A 17,669-nucleotide genomic window follows, 5' to 3' on the forward strand; every position below is an offset into this window, starting at 1 on the left:
CAGCTCACTGCAACCTCCACCTCCCAGGTTCAAGCAGTTCTCTGCCTCAGCCTCCCGATTAGCAGGAATTGCAGGTGCCCGCCACCACGCCTGGCTAATTTTTGTATTTCTAGTAGAGATAGGGTTTCACCATGTTGGCCAGGCTGGTCTCGAATTCCCAACCTTGTGATCTACCCACTTCGGCCTCCCAAAGTGCTGGGATTACAGGTGTGAGCCACCGCGCCCAGCCTAAGGCTGAAGGACTCTTTAGTCAGCTTGTGGTGAATGCTGCCAGGCCTGGGACTCACCTTTTAGGGCAGTGGGCTCCTCTGTGTCCCAGGTCAGATCCAGAAATGCCAGCCAAGAGCCAAGGCCTGGAATCAGAGACCCCAAGAGCCCACTTGGTGCTCTACTCCCCTGTCTCCAAGTTAGTACATAAGGTGCAAGACAAAATCCCCTTTACTTTTCTCAAGCAGAGGGTGTCTCTCACTGTAGGCACTATAGTGGGTCTCACCTGAAGCCAGCACGTCTTGAGTCTCACCCAAGGCCCATGGTATACTACTTGGGTGTTGCTCCTGGTTATTCTGGGCCCAAGTGCTCTTTAGTCAGCAGGTTATGGGTCCTGCTTGGACTGGGTCCTTCCCTTCGAGGCAACAGGTTCTCTTCTGGCCCAGGGCATGTCTTTAGAAATGTCATCTGAGAGGTAGGGCCTGGAATGGGGGCCTCATGACTCTGACTGGTGCCCTGTCCTACTTTGGGTGAGCTGGTATCCAAGATGCAAGACAAAGTCATCTTTCCTCTTCCCCCTCTTCTCCTCACGCAGAAGGAAAGGGTTTCTTTTGGTGCCATGAGCTGTGCTGCCTGGGGTTGGAGCAGGGGTGGCACAAACACTCCCTTAGCCTTCCCAGCTAGTGTCTTAGTAGGTCATCTTTCCCCAAAGTCTGCTTGCTCTAAGCCCGGCTCAGCACCGTGATTCACCTAGGAGTTGCAGTCCTTGTTGCCTAGACTGGCTGTCTAGTTTCTTTAGGGCCTCAGAGCACTTCAGCCTACAGTGGTGAGCCTTGACAGAACCACTGGGTTCTGACTGCTGGGATGGGTGATTCCTCTCTGGCTAGGGCTCATCTGAATGCTCCCTCTGTAGGCGGACATCAGCTGAGTTCAACCTGGTTTTGCTTGTTTTCCCAGTGACTGGGCAGCACTGAATTCCATGCAAAGTCTCTCAATCACCGTGCTGTCCCTCTCCTAAGTGCACAGAGGTTCTGTCCATGACACAGGGCTGCTGCCAGGGAATGGGGGAGAGGTGGCATCAGTGATTTAAGGATATCTTTCTTCCCCTTTTCAGTGCCTCTTTCAGTGATACGATGTTAAAGCCAGGTACTGTGAGTGCCTACTTGACTTTTCATTCTTATGAAGGTGCTTTTTTCATATAATTATTAAATCTGGTAATCCTGCAGGTGGGACGATCAATGGAACCTTCTCTTCAGCCATCTTAGTCTTGCTTCTGAGACACCAGTATGCCAATCTAAATAACAGACAGGGAGACTCTAAAAGAAAATGATATTTATTCAGGAATAGACATTGCAATGGGAATACATGTATTCAGGAAGGTAAACGAAGACAAAGGTTTTTAAAGAAACAATGAGAAGGATTACATAATGTTTTCAGATAATTATTTTTGACCACAAGGATCAATAACAAGGGTAGTATCAGTGTAAGACTGGATAATCCAGTTGCTGGACAGATGTCCTTGTAGAAGTATTTTTTTGTGTAAGGTTGTGTTGACCTTTGTGCATGGTTGTGGCTTTTACAGGTTGCTTCAGGATAGTTTTGTTTTCAGGCATTGGTGTAAGAGAGCCCTTCCTGTGTGACCTTACCTGGCTCCATTTTTCAGGATTTTGTTTTTTTTAACATAAATGACCCCATTTTGATTCTGACAACTTTTATGTTGCAAGCTCTTGCCATAATTCTTGTCCCACACAGGGGATTCCTTAATCAGTCCAGTCACTCAGTTATTTTTCTTCTGACAACATGGCTAGGCTATTGGCAATGGCCCATGAGTCTGTGAAAATACAGCAAGATATGGTGAGAAAGGTGGCTGGCATGGCCATTGCCACTGCATGTAGTTTGGCCTATTGGATAGAGTGTCCATGTCCAGTCTCAGTCAAAAGTTGGCTATTTATTGGCCAGATGGTGGTGGCAGCCCAATGGACCCCATCTGCTTTTAGTTTGGCAGAACTGTTAGTAAACCATGCCAGACCATTGGTAGGCATATTTTTGAACCCATAGGAGGAGCCAAAACATCTTCAACAGGTTACTTGGTCACTTTTGGTTAGCTAGCCATTTGTTCATGGAACCTACTGGTCCCATGGGGCCTGGGTGGACATGATCTTAAATATGCCAGTTTCAATGTGCCAGTTTCATTTAATAATCGAGCTCTGTTGAGCCTGTCTAATTTGATTGATGGAGTTTGCATGAACCCAAGTAAGAATGGGCATTTCATGTTGTAGTGTCATGTATGGTGCTCTGGCCATAAGATGCTCAGTGTCCAGAGACTAGTGCCTAGTAGCAAGCAAGGAGTTGCTGTTTAAAAGGGGTGTATCCGGGGGCTGCTTCAAGCGACTTATATATCCAAAATGTGAGAGGCTGGTACATCCCGGTGGTGGTTTTTTCTTGCCAGAGACTCCAATCAGCATGCATGGAGGTTTTGGACATCTGTAATTTGATTGAGCTAGCAGGCTCTAAGGGTTCTAAAAGCAGTGCCTGGACCACAACTTGCTGAATGGCTTCCAAGGCCTGTTGTCGCAAAGGACCTCATTTAAAATTGGTGGGTTTGCTGGTCACTTTGACTAAGGAGAGCAAAAGGACACCCAGATTGGGTATATGTGGTCTCCAGTACTCAAAAAGGCCTACCACCTGCTGGGCCTCATTTTTATTAGGGGATGCCACAAGGGACAACACTTTTGTTTGGCTGTATCGGGGATACTTCTTTGGTGTTCAGCTTAAGTGGCCTTGGCATTTAGCCTGTGATAGTCCATGGTTAGTCTCCATGCCCTGGGGAGCCTTTTGCGACCAGCCAAACTGGGCTGTTACATTGTGAGAGGGTGGTTTATAACATTTATATCTGTATTAAGTCCTCAATTAACAAAATACTGTCCTATTCTCCACTCAGTATGTATAAGAGTGCTACTTTTGTTGAATAAGCCATTGGAACTTGGGAAGCTTAGGTGGCAGGCAGAAGTGGATATGCCCCACTGTTATGGCTTAAATCCTTAGCTGTGTTGGGGGAACATACCCCTTCAGATGGAGGTGGCCTTCTGTGCCCCAAGCAGCCAAAATGCCAATGGCTATGATGCACTGACTGGTAGGAACCATGGTCTCTGGCACCTAAAATGGCCCAACGGGCCCTGCCCACAACCAGATAAGCATCTTGGGTCACTATGTTTGTCCGAAAACCTCCCAATGTCATCAGTTTAATTTTTCACCTAAAAGAACAAGGAAATATTGTCATGTGGGCTCCAGTATCCAAGAACTCCAGAAAAGTCTGAATTTTCTTCTTTTTCTCTTTTCTTTTAACAAGAGTATTAGGCCAGTGGCCTTCGGTAGGCACCTAGAGACTTCGGCAACAACCCTAACTGCACCGTTTGGGTCTGCAGTATCCCTTTATTCAACAAACACACCAACCAGGTTGCTTGAGAGCTTACTGATTATGTCTGTATATGTCCTTTGGATCTTGAGTCACCTTCTCTGTGAAGGCCTGCATTGTGCATGCTGGTTCCCTCTCAGATGTCTCAAGGACCATCAGAGGACCTCTTTTTAATTCCCTCTCAGATGCCTCCAGATGCATCTGAATACCCAGGAAGGAGCAATCACATATGTGCACTAAGCCCCCTTGTTTCCACACTGCTTTCCTCTGTCACAATCTATACAGCCACCTCACCCACATTCTCAGGGTGTATGTGTGGCCTGTATCTCATGTATCACTGCTTCTTCCCATAAAACATCTAGCTGGTCTGATGTCTCCACCATGGGCCAGGTATGAGATAGGGTATTGCCCCTTCTACTTCACCAATGAGCCACTGTTCTGTCAGATTGAATCCTGCTTGCTGTGCCAATTTTGTGAAGAAGGTGCTCTCTGTGCACTGGTTATCAACTGTCCGAGTCCAGTGAGACAGAGTACACTCATACACAACAAGTTACATGAAATGGATTTGTTACCATCAGACAGGCAGCAAGGGATAACACAAGCCTGGGATTTATTGCTGCTGGTCCCCAAGGCTGCGGAGCGCTGCCCAGGGCAAACAGAATCTTATCTCTGAGTTCTTCACTTGTACCATAGCTGAGAGACCTCAGAAGCATCCATCCTGGATTTTATATCCTGACGGCACATGACTCGCTGCACTAAAGCATTAAAGGACATCCTGTTTCTAGGGAGGACTGGAACAGAGCCTGAGCCATTCTGGCCAATCCCCCTCTCATCTAAAGTTGTTGCATTCCTAGCACAGTCTACATATTTTGGATTATATCCTTGACATTGTTAATGTTATTTTGGTTAGACTCTGAGTTCTGTTAAAATTCTCCCCTGTGGGCCATCTTCTCCAAGTTTTGACTCCCCTTCCCAATTTGCCTACTTGTGTTTAATTTTAAGAGTCCTCAGGTAGTTTCTTTTTGTGTTTTGTTCAATGCATGCAATAGAATTGTTGAGAGAGAAAGGCTGTAGTTGGCTCATTCTAGCTTGTCTGTAAGTTCTTGTTTGTCATGTTCTCAAAGGTGAACAAAAATACTTGTTGAACAAATAAATGAAGAAATAAACTGCCTATTACCAATGTCTTTTTGGATCTATGCTTGAATTTTTTTCTTTCTTTTTCTTTTTTTTGACAGTTTATTTAATGAATCCTTTTAGTGTCAACTTTGAAAATGTAAATGCCACAAACGCCATCATGACCTGGAAGGTGCACTCCATGAGGAATAATTTCACATATTTGTGTCAGATTGAACTCCATGGTGAAGGAAAAATGATGCAAGTAAGAACCCTGCTTAATTTTCTATTTTCAAAAGTTCCTTTTTGTCCTGAACGGAGACACTGATGAATAAAATCACTTTAAACTCTTATTTCTGTGTAGGTTCAAATGGTGTGGGTCATCTGTTTTAAAAGACCCATGAAATTAATCATACACTTTCATGGTTAGGAAATGGGCCTTGAAGATTTTTTTCCCCCCAAAGAAGAACTGATCTTACTCCAGGTCAGGATTTGCTGTGTTCTGGTTTGCCTTTGTAATGGGATGCACTCACCAATGCTTCTGTCTTGTTCTTTTCTCTTTTTTCCTTTCTTCTCTTTTTTGATCAAGCAGTACAATGTTTCCATCAAGGTGAACAGTGAGTACTTCTTAAGTGAACTGGAACCTGCCACAGAGTATAGGGCGCGAGTACGCTGCGCTGGTGACAGCCACTTCTGGAAATGGAGTGAATGGAGTGGTCAGAACTTCACCACACTTGAAGCTGGTATGTCAGCCCCCTGGCATTTAATCCAAAGAAGTAGGTCTAAGAGTTAGACTGGTTTCCCTGAGAGATTTTGGTTGTACCAAAAACAAAGAGAAAAATATTTAAACAGAGGTGGGGTAGCATTTAAAAAATTAGATTCGATGCCTCATGAGAAGTGAACGGGAAACCGTCCACCTCAGACAGTTGACAGTAGCATTTTATTTATACTGTCTGTCTTCTCTCTTATCTTTCATTTTCCCAGAATGGTTTCAAGCCATCACTTGGTGGATTCACAGTAGATCTGGAGCTATATAAATTAGTATACACCTTTAGTTCAGGACTGGGGACAAATGGAAGTGTTAACGACAAGGAAAGCACTGGTCTCATCCTAAACAACTTGAGGCCATGTTTGGAAATGCAATGACATTCGGAACCTTTATGGTTATCTGTGAGTCATTTGTTCTGGTGATGCCACACTGTGTGCCCTCTCCAGCATGCTCTGTGGCAGGGTTTCCTCAGTATTGATTGCAAGCTTTTTCTGCTAAATAACTATGTCTGAGAACTCAAATGGGCCTCAGGAGATTTGATGGCCCAGTCCTGCTTCCATCTCTCTCTAACTCAATGTCATAGAGGATAACTGTTGCCCATTTTACAGATGAGGCAACTTGCACCCATAGCTGAAGAGATTTGCCCCAATTGCAGAGTTACTGAATGGTACAGACATCATAATAATCATAGGAGTGTGGTGGCTCACACCTGTAATCCCAGCACTTTGGGAGGCCGAGGAAGGTGGATCACGTTGTCAGGAGTTTGAGACCAGCCTGACCAACACGGTGAAACCCAGTCTCTACTAAAAATACAAACATTAGCCAGGCATGGTGGCACATGCCTGTAATCCCAGCTACTCAGGAGGCTGAGGCAGGAGACTGCTTGAACCTGGGAGGCAGAGGTTGCAGTGAGCTGAGATCATGCCACTGCACTCCAGCCTGGGCAACAGAGTGAGACTCCATCTAAAAAAAAAAAAAAAACATAGGAGTCAACATTTACTGTGAGCCATACATAGCTCGAAGGGCCCTCTGTGCTCCTGTCTTTTCATCCTGACAATGTGCAGTAGGTGCTCTTATGATCCTCATTTTATGCCAGAGGATATCAGGGCACAGAAAGATTAAGTAATTTAACTGGCCCAGCCAGGCACTGACTGAGCTGCGACTCACGTCCAGGCAGCCTGACACCAGAGCTCCACCCTTACCCAGAACTCAATTCTGTGTGTTCTCTCTCTCTTGGTGTTATTACAACCTCCAGATCTTGTTGATTCTAGTCCTGGCTATTTTAGTGTCAAAGGAAGGATTATACATATGTATTTTATTATTATTCTTATTTGTGTATGGCAGCTGGCAGAACTCTTTCTGTTTCATTCTGGGAGGACCATTTTAAAGCAGTGACTGTAATTTGGGGGTGATGGGCGCCGCTAATCAGAATCCACACATGAGGATGGTCATTAGTCAAGTTCTGCAGGCCTCCCTGCTTCCCTGTTGGTGCCTGCCCGTCCTCAAGCCCGTTGAGACTCCAGTAATTTTTCCTAGGGGTACAGGTTCCTCAATAATCTTTGTTCTGGAAGGCCCTGTTCATGAGAGGAATGTTGCATTTTCCTCAGTGTGTTTTAGAAAAGAATTTTTATTATTTTGGTTTACGTTTTCTGTTGTTTTTTTTAATTTATTCCAACATAACTAAAATTATGTAAAAAGGGAAGATGGCAAAAGAATAGAGTTTCTTTTAGATTATAGTAATAATCTAACATCTTGAAAACACTTAACTTTGCTTTTGATGATAACAAGAAAATGAGATGAATCTACTGAAGGTGAACCTATAGGAATTTTTTATTACTTCTGATCGCACTTTGCTTAATGCTGGAAAACTCAAATGCTTATGTGTATTATAACCATGCTTAAGTATAATTATAGTGAGCAGACATTGAGTTAAATGAATTGATGGTACAAACGATGTTGTTTATAAAATATAGTGCTATCAACTGTATTGTAGCACTTTTTTGTTATAAACAGTAATTTACAAGCCAGCTGAAGATTTTGCATTGAGCTTAGATATTGTCCCTGAGTATTTCAATAAAGTTTTAAATTTAATATTGGCTTCTCCAATGACTTATTTAGCAAATTGAAATCTGCTTTAATAGATTTAAAAATATATGGCCACCTTTAACTTAAAGTATAAAGTGTTGAGTCAACAACTAAAGTAAAAAACTTAAATGTCAATTATTAGGCAAAAAGATTATATTTTTATAAGATGGAGAGATACATTTTTATGTTATGTTCCAAAACAGTTCTTCTTTTCAAAGAAATGTTCTGAATCAGATCAAAAATTACTTGTCCTCTCACAAACCAAAAACTAAAAAAAACAGAAAAGTTATTTTTTAATATTTGAAACACCTTAATTTTGTTAAATTTTGTTAATTTCATGACAGTCCCTATTTAACACTTTCACACTTAGCAGCCAAAAATTTTTTAAACCATTTTAGTATGCAGAAATCATATTTAAAAAATAGAAGTTGGAGGTCCTAGCCAGAGGAATCAGGCAAGAGAAACACATCCCAAAAGGAAAAGAAGTCAAACTCTCTCTCTTTTGATGATGATATGATTCTATACCTAGAAAACCCTACATTAAGAGTGGACACAGGGAGAACGCAGATGCTGGGCTGAAGGGTCAGGAAGCTGCACACCCTGCACAGGGCTATGAAGCACCCACACTCGTTCTTGGCCCCCAGCAACTCCTGGGGAAGGGGTTGAACAGGTGGCCTACCCCTGCCGTGGACCTTTGGAATCCAGACAGCAGGAAACCCCACAACCCTCATGGACAATTGGGCTGGCAGGAAGAGCTTCTTAGAGAGGTAGTAGGAATAGAGCTTCATCCTGGGCAGGGCCCAGAGGGTTTGGTGCAGAAACCTCTGCAGTGGAGCATGGCCAGGGACACAAATCCCCCAAGCCTTGCCGTGCTCCTCTAGGAGATTTTGGCCATAGGGTGACTGTGAGACCTAGACAGAGGAGAATGGTCTTACCCATGAGATGGGGCCAGTCCAATCTGAGTGATCCCCGGTCTGCTGGCCACTCCTGAGGCTCCAGCCTCACCACACTAGCTGGAGTTGCATCTCAATTTCCTTCAGTTCAGTTCTAATTTTGGTTATTTCTTGTCTTCTGACAGCTTTGGTGTTGGTTTGCTCTTATTTCTCTAGTTCGTCGAGGTGTGATGTTGGATTGTTAATTTGAGATCTTTGTCACCCAGGCTGGAGTGCAGTGATGCAATCTCAGCTCACTGCTAATTCTTGTATTTTTTATTTTTTGTAGAGACAGAGTCTTGTTATGTGGCCCTAGCTTCTATCAAACTCCTAGGCTCAAGCAATCCTCCCGCCTCAGCCTCCCAAAGTGCTGGAATTACAGGCATGAGCCACCACATCTTGTCCCTGCTGACATTTTCTAAACAGATTCTTGACAAAGAGGCTTGCTGTTGCTTAACATAAAAGCTATTGGTTTTCATCTAAACAAAAGAACAGAGAGTTCTGAAGACATATAAGCAGCCAAAAAACATTAAAAAATGCTCAACATCGCCAATCATCAGAAAAAGTCATATCAAAATCACAATGAGACACCATCTCACACCAATCAGAAAGGCTATTTTTAAAAATCTTTGCATGTTGTTACTGTTTTTATTCTTTAGCTACCCCAGGTGGCTTCTGTAGCAGTCAGCACCACTGCCCTGCTAGACCTTCTGTAAGTATTAAAAGCCAACGTTCTTACAAGAAGGTTTTTACACAGAAGGAGGTGTTACACAAAAAGGGGGAAGGTTAAGCTACTGTATGCATTTGTTTGCAATGTGTCATCTCACAGAACTCATCCCTGTAACCCCATCAGGGCAGGAGCCTTCTTCACATGTCTTCATAATATTTCTTAAGGGAGGCCATTTTCCACAGTGCTTCAGCTCTCAAATGCAAGTGGAGCCTGACATAATAAAACTCTGTTTTCATTTCAACCATGATGTAGGGAATATATTCCATGTCTATTAATAGGTTGTAACAGTTTTCTAGGGCTTTAATAACACACTACCACAGACTGAAGGACTTTAACAAGAGAAATTTAGTGTCTCGTAATTATGGAGGCTAGAAATCTGACATCAAGATGTTGGCTGAGGTTGTTTCTCAGAGGCCACTCTCTTTGGCTAGTAGATGGTCATCTTCTATGTCTGCTCACAGGGTATTCTCTTGAGCTTCTCTGTGCACCTACTGCCTTTTCTAATGAGAACACAAGTCAAAATGGCTATTATTAAAAAGTCAAAAAGCAACGGATGCTGGGGAAGCTGCAGGGAAAAGAGAACACTTATACACTGTTGGTGGGAATATAAATTAGTTCGACCTTCATAAAAAGCAGTTTGGAGATTTCTCAAAACAGAGCTGCTATTCCACCCAGCAATCCCATTACTGGGTACATATTCAAAGGAAAATAAATCATTCTACCAACACACATATGTTCATCACAGCACTATTCACCATGGCAAAGACATGGAATCTACCTAGGTGCCCATCAATGGTGGATTGGATCAAGAAAATATGGTACATATACACCATGGAATACTACACAGCCATAAAAAATAATGAAATAATGTTCCTCCCAGCAACATGGATGTAGCTGGAGGCCATTATCCTAAGTGAATTAATGCAGGAACAGAAAATCCAATACTGCATGTTCTCACTTTTAAGTGGGAACTAAACATTGTGTATTCATGAAAATAAAGATAGAAACAATAGACACTGGGGACTACTAGAAGGGGAAGGAAGGGAGAGGGCAAGTGTTGAAAAACTAACGGTTGGGTTCTATGCCCACTATTTGGGTGATGGGATCATTCATATTCCAAACCTCAGCATTGCACAATATACCCATGTAACAAACATGCACATGTACTCCCTGACTCTAAAATAAAATTATAAAAAGAGTTTCTAGGAAGTATTTTTAAAAGTATTTCAAAGGAAAATAAAATGTGATAGGGAGGGATATGATTCACTAAAGTTTGATTATTAACTACTGAATGATGAAGTATTGACTATGGTTTCACATGAATGAGTTATATGCAAATATGCTAAATTACTTTCAAGAACATAATAGCATGCACAAAGAAGTCTGGAGGTTAAAGTAGCACTCAGGTGATGGACTTTGAATTTATGTTTTCATAACCAAACTCTAATTTAATGAAATCACAATGTCTCAAAAATTTGACAGCGCTGGGATATATATTTTGAAATATAGTAAACCCTATCAATGATAGTAGACTGGTAAACATTTAGTAAATACTGATCTGTACCTTCCAAAAAGGATGTTTTTCTCTGATTAAAATAAAGTTTGTGATTTGGCAAACTGAGAGGTGGAAGAAAAGTTGGAAGAGTTGGAAGAAAAATAATTCATATAAAGTTAAGGAAACTACTGATAAGTAATTTGGATTTTATATCATTACTCTAAAATGGAATCTGGACTATTAAACCATTAGATTATTAAACTAACAACTCTATACCACATCTCGTATTTAAATTGATTTTTGTTATCACAAAAGTTATTTAGGTTTGTAGCAATGCTACTAACTCTCTTAATTAGATACTTGAATTTAATTCAGTTATTTTTATTAGGGGCTATGCTAAAATATTCAAGCTATCTTTAAGAATTAAAGGGAAGTTTCAAAGTAAACATTAAAAATAGAAGTCATATGAGACATGCTATAGTTGTATTTTCAAATTCAGAAAGCTGAAGCAGCACATTCACAAAATGTGATTGAGTAGAGAGATGAAGATGTTTTTTAAGTCTGGATTTAAAAATGAGATATGCTGTTAGGGCTCAGTTGCAGAATGACATCAATACCTGTGAGTCCCTTTCTTGTCTCCATGGATGTGCTATAATTGGGTCATCTATATCTTCAGCAGTTAAAGCCGGATATTTCTTGTGGCTTATGAATGTTTTAAATTGTCTTTTGACTACTTTTTGTTGTACTATTCTTGTGAAGGTCATACCATGACAAAATTGTATCAGTAGAAAAATTGATTCTATGTGGAATACAGAGTATTACATAAATCCAACAAAACAATTTACAAATGAAAAGACATACTCATCTTAATAGGACTTTCATAATATTTTCATCAATCAATGATTAAAATGTGTGCCTTTTTAAGATTTTAAAATAAATTGCATTGATTTCATTATTTTTCCATTGCTGAGATTTTTTTAAATGAGAATTTTGTTGAACTTGTCATGCAAGCTGAGCCTTCAATTGACCATCCATTTTCTAAAGATGAATAATGGAATGACCAGACCCTAACTACCTTGAGCTCAAATCTTGGCTTCACTTTTACTTTCACCTGGGTGATTGGAGAAATTAACTTACCCTCTCTGGGTCTTAGTTTCCTTATCTAGAGAATGGGGTAAATAATCATACCTGCCCCATAGAATTGTTATGAGGATTAAATGAGTTAATATATGCAAAATGTTTGGAACTGGGCTGGCATCTAGTAACCTCTCTATAAATATTAGCTATTAGTATGTGTAAAAGAGATCCCCTAAATGGTTTTATGCATAGGTACCCAGAGTTGGCTTGGATATAAAGACCTGTCCTCATGATAAGTTGATTGAGCAAATGCAGATTTAGATGCAAAATCAATCAGTCAATCCGTTTACAAAGATATCTGAGTGAGGGATGGAGACAAGAAAAGATTGGGACATTGAAGCAGGTTGTTTTCTGAGTTCCTTTGAAGTTTGGTTTTTATTCATTCAGACAGTTTATAGAGCTTTCACGAAGTGCCAGGCCCTGAGGCAGATGCTAGAGTTTCAAAACCCTTGGCCCCAGGGATCCTGTGGTTTACTGACAGAGAGACAAGGAAGCACACTATTCTAAAGCAGCATGGTGAGAGCCACGATAGAAGAAATGCTGGGTGCTGCAGGTGCCTCAAGTGTCCACAGCAAGCAGGTGACCCAGGCGCAGGCAGGGTGCTGGGAGTAGGAGTGGGATGAGGCCTTCCCAGTGGAGGGAGACTAGCACTCCAGTGAGCGGGCCAGCCGTGGGTATGATGAAACGTGAGGAAGAATGCATCCTGCCCCTAGCGGGCTCCCCATCACTGTGTCTGTATCCATCACAAATGGGGCAAGGAAGTAGCAAAGGTCTACTGCCTAGAAAGTCAAAAAAAGGGGAAATTTACCTAACTCATCTGGAATTGGTCTAATGGACAAATTATTCCAAACTTCTTTGGTAGTTGTATGGCTTGATGTTTATAAAGGCTTTCAGAGGAAGCTGACCTTTTTATAAAGCACTGTACTGTGTGCACGTAGTGAGGAGTGAGCAGTGTGGCTGTGGACCAGTGGGTAGAAGCCATAGAGAGTGAAAAGGGGAGAGGCAAGCCTCAGGTTGCACAGGTAATTGTCATGTCCTTGACCATCTTAGAAAAAGGTTGAGCATATTGCTTTACATACATATTGCGACTCAAGAACTTTTCTTTGGTTAATTTCAGCTCCCTCAGAGGCCCCTGATGTCTGGAGAAGTGTGAACGTGGAGCCAGGAAATCATACTGTGACCTTATTCTGGAAGGTAAGATGTGCAGATTCCAAAAGCCTGATTGTTTCCAAAAGCCACATTTGCGGAAACAAATGTGTCTTCCTCTGGAGAACTGTGGATTGATTCAGTGTCCCAAATGAGAGGGATCTTCACATTCATCCAACAGAATTTCTTACCTAGTAGAGGAATCCCACTCCACTCCTCTGACAGCTCATGCAACTGACAGCCAGTTCTGATTGGTAGAACCTTCTTCTCTGCACCTTCAACTCAGGCCAGCCCTGACTTTTGCAGGGCCCAGGGCAAAGATGTAAGTAAACAACCACATATGATAGTTAAAAGTTACACATATTTAAATAGTCATACTATTTTTATTTAAAAATTATAAATCAAGCTTAAAAATTGTAATATGAAATAAATTTTATCCTTCTATCTTGCCTAATACACCTTCATGACAACCTGGAAGGCCAGGTTTGTATTCTGAACTCTGTGATGCATGAGTTTCACACTGAAACATGGTGATCCTGGGAGAGTTGGCTCTGGTCTCAACCTACCCCACTTTTTTTTTCACCTTTGGTTTGGCACACTCTGCAAGAATCTCTGTGCACAGACATGTGGGCATGCCAGTCTGCATATCTGGGTTCTGTCCACACCCCAAGCGGATAGCCACTCCCAGCCCACTCTCAGGGCTGGCGGTACACATGCCAGGGGAGGGGAGGCCTGAGGAACAGACCCCAGAAGTGGGCTTGGGACTGTGTGGGCAAGAATTTCTCTGCAAACTGAGGATCTTCCAGAGGAGGGCTGTGGGTATGGAGAGCAGCTAATCCCTGTACAGCTGCATGGGGCAGTACAGCTGCATGGGGCAACACAGCTGGAGGTGGAATGAGGCCAGTACCCAGGCTCCTCCTGCAGGGTCCCAGGGTGGTGCTGTTTGTACCCATTGCTTTTCTGCCCTTGACTACCCCTCACATTCTTTTTTCCACCAGGTTAAAGAGTCTATTCCTTGTGATTCTGACCTGAGCACTCTTCTCGGGACACATGATGCTCTTGAGGCTCTTATCTCCAAATGATCCTCTTCTCTGCTCACCTTCAGTTAGATTTGAATGTCTGATTTCAGACTTGGTTGAGAGAGTTATTTTCTCTATTAAGCTGTTTGAATTTTCTGGTGTGTGCGTATATAAAGGAGTTGAGGGACAGAAAAGATGAAAAAGGAGTTGTACAAATTCCTTTCAATTAAAACCCATTTAAAAGTGTTTATCAATTTTTTTTCAGCCATTATCAAAACTGCATGCCAATGGAAAGATCCTGTTCTATAATATAATTGTAGAAAACCTAGACAAACCATCCAGGTCAGAGCTCCATTCCATTCCGGCACCGGCCAACAGCACAAAACTAATCCTCGACAGGTGTTCCTACCAAATCTGCGTCACAGCCAACAACAGTGCGGGCGCTTCTCCTCCTTCTGTAATAGTCATCTCTGCAGACCCTGAAAACAGTGAGTCTGTTTTTCATTTTGTTTTGTTTTTATTCTCTAGGAAAATGCTGATGGCGTTATTAAGTAGTGATGGATAAATCGAGAAAACAATAACTTAGGAAGACAAAATGTCTAGTCGCCAAACAGTCATTTTCTTTTGGGCCAGGTGTGTCAACATGTTTCAGTGGGACAGTCCCCTCAGTGTGGGGAGAAGGAGACTTCAGCCATGGCTCAGGACATTTCTGTCCAGGGGATTCTTCAACATACATGGGAAATTATCTCAAATTTATTCAAGTAAATGCAACCCCAACAAACAGTCACCACTGAGAGTTGGAGTTACTATTTATGATCTTTGTGGCTTGTGAAATAGGAATTGCATTTACTATTTTGTAAAAAGTGTTGTCAGTCTTTGCACCTGGAAAGAGTCCATGAACATTTCCAGAGATCATCAGAACTGGCATCAAGTTTCACCAGAGGCTCTGCCAACTTTGTAGAATAAAAGATAACTGGCTGATCTCTTGCCTATGAAAGAGCAAACAAGGTGGAATGCCCTTACATGCCAAATCAGTAGTGATATTAATTTCCTTCTTAGCCATAAAAAGAGTCAACCCCACAGTTACATGCTATGAGATGATACACACATGGGCATACATAATGTAGTTGGCAAGTGGCATCCTGGGGTCATTCATGAACTTTGCAATAATATTACCCTTCAGTTCCTGCTATCAAAATTTCCAGACCCTTGTAGTTTCTATAATATGTATTTATTCAAGTTCAGCTTAAATTTGGGTTGAGTTGGATTAGAGGATGTTGTTGTTTTGTCTTATTTTTATGTTTTTAAAAGAACTATCCAGTATATATCACATGAGGAAAAGAAATTATATTGTGCCATAGAAGAAAAACCAACCTGAGTTGGTTTAGGAGTTGTTTAGTGTAACCTTTGCTTTCTGAAGAACTATATTAGAGAAAGAAGTTATATTCTGACTTCATTAGGATCTGAACAGGAAAAGGGGGCATTTCATTCAGCCTCGGGGAGCTGGTACTGGCCTCTTCTGAGGAAGGGAGAGACCAGTTCAAAGCAACACTGCTGAGAGCAATTACATATTTTGGGGTCTCCTACCATATCCTCCATCCCCATGCCCTGCCTTCAGATGCCTAGACCTTCTGGTGAGAGGCTCCAGCTAGCTATCCTTAAGTGTTTCTTGTTTCTACATCACCAGCATGTATAAAGTCACTCATGTACTATGAGAAAACCAGTAAGTTTAAGCCAGTTCACACTAGGGTGCGAATGAATGACAAAAAGATTCCCCTACTCTTTGATCTACCTCCATCTCTCAAAACATATTTTCAATTTAAAGAAGCAGCTTTCTAAGAGTTTCAACCCTGGGTTTGGAGTTAAATTTTACTAAGTATCAATAAGTCAAGTGAAAAATGTCGGCCTTAATATGTGAGGGGCATTTGTCTGCTTGATGGAGGAAGACAGGGAAGCCATGTGGATGGGATCTATAAAGCCCTCATGGGCTTTTACCTTATACCTAGGGCTGCACATTCCTTTGGGTGCCCCTAGCTGGATGATATTTTGATGCCCTGTAAAAATGAATCAGTGGTTTTCACACCACTATTCAGTTGTAATTAGGATTGCCAGGTAAAATACAGGATGCCCAGTTAAATGTGAATTACAGACAAACAATAAACCAGTTCTTAGTGTAAGTCTGTGGAAAGAGGAGAAATTCTCATGCCTCAAGGTTAAGGTGTATCCCTGTTGGAACTCAGTAGAAATGGTAGTCCCCTGAGGCCATGTTATCCTTTCTCCAATTGTCAGACATCAGGAAACCTACTTTATCATATAAAATATATTGACATGGCAGTATTAGTCATAAACTGTGTGCATATCTTTATATAACCCAACTTTTTATATACCTGAATATTTTCTTCTTTTTTGTCTTCTACTCAATTCCTACCTGTAACACATCTCAGAAGCAGTATTTAGTTCAGGAGCAACTGATGTTATTGTGGGAGAATTAGCCTGCATTAGTTATTCATTCAATAGGTATTTTTTGAAGCAGATCCAGTACCCAATACCAGATTCTAGATTAAGGATCAACAAATTTTGTGGTAAAGGGGCAGATAGCAAACATTTTTGCAGGTCATATAGTCTCCATTACATATTTTATTGTATGCCTTCTTTGTTGGTTTATTTGTATTTTTACAACCCTTAAAATGTCTTAGAACCATTCTTAGCTCAAGGGTCATATGAAAACAACCCTCAGAGGCTGGAATCATCCTCCTGGTGGTAGTTTGTTGACCCCTGTCCTAGGCGCTGAAGTCTGGTGGGGCTTCAGAAGATCAACATGATGGGCATCTGAAGGGCAGGTGGGAATATTTGCTGGGAAGTAAGAGACAAGAACTCACCCATGAAAACATCCCCCACCCAAGCACCTGTAACTATTGAAGTGGAGGTCTGTTACCTACTAGATACAGTGCATGTATGTATTTACTTTCTACCTTACACACTTAAAACAATTTACAGTTAATTAAATCTGGAGCATTGCTTTATTTGTTTATATACAGAAGAGGTTGAGGAAGAAAGAATTGCAGGCACAGAGGGTGGATTCTTTCTGTCTTGGAAACCCCAACCTGGAGATGTTATAGGCTATGTTGTGGACTGGTGTGACCATACCCAGGATGTGCTCGGTGATTTCCAATGGAAGAATGTAGGTCCCAATACCACAAGCACAGTCATTAGCACAGGTAAGAAGAACCTTCCATATCATTGCATTGCTATATTCACCTTGAAGCAAGTTCAAATGGGATTTCTGGACTACTTCACAGACTTTGTGCTAAGCTAATAATTTTGAAACGACAAATCCAGCATGGGTGTTAGGAATTCAGATGTTACAAGAATATGTTCTAAAACTTGACCTTTAAATCTACTTTTGCAGAGAATATCTGTACATGAGGTGGGAATTGATTTTCATGATTTTCATAAACTTGTTTCTTTAAATTAGTGCATAGTCTCGAATGGCAGAGGGACATTATTATAGAAGTTGTCCAGAGAGCTTTTACAAAAGCAGAGACTTGCATGCATTTGGAAGATGTTTAGGACATATAGTTGATGAGAATCGATCATCAACTTCAGTTTCAATAGAACACG

General features: G+C 41.5%; 1 protein-coding gene across 2 annotated transcripts in view; it reads left to right on the top strand.

The window, feature by feature from the left end:
• Positions 1-17,669, top strand: part of OSMR (oncostatin M receptor) — an 85,779-nt gene that overhangs the window by 54,218 nt on the left and 13,892 nt on the right. Inside the window, exons 8-12 of one of the 2 annotated variants that reach the window (XM_058430262.1) lie at positions 4,858-5,000; positions 5,325-5,478; positions 13,001-13,077; positions 14,314-14,536; positions 17,087-17,266. In XM_058430262.1, the coding sequence (XP_058286245.1) occupies positions 4,858-5,000; positions 5,325-5,478; positions 13,001-13,077; positions 14,314-14,536; positions 17,087-17,266 (777 nt within the window). The remainder of the gene's footprint in view (positions 1-4,857; positions 5,001-5,324; positions 5,479-13,000; positions 13,078-14,313; positions 14,537-17,086; positions 17,267-17,669) is intronic. The other variant, XM_032136077.2, reaches the window with a different exon arrangement.

This window comes from Hylobates moloch, unplaced genomic scaffold (assembly GCF_009828535.3).
Source record: "Hylobates moloch isolate HMO894 unplaced genomic scaffold, HMol_V3 SCAFFOLD_17, whole genome shotgun sequence".
In the NCBI taxonomy this organism is placed as follows: Eukaryota; Metazoa; Chordata; class Mammalia; order Primates; family Hylobatidae; genus Hylobates; species Hylobates moloch.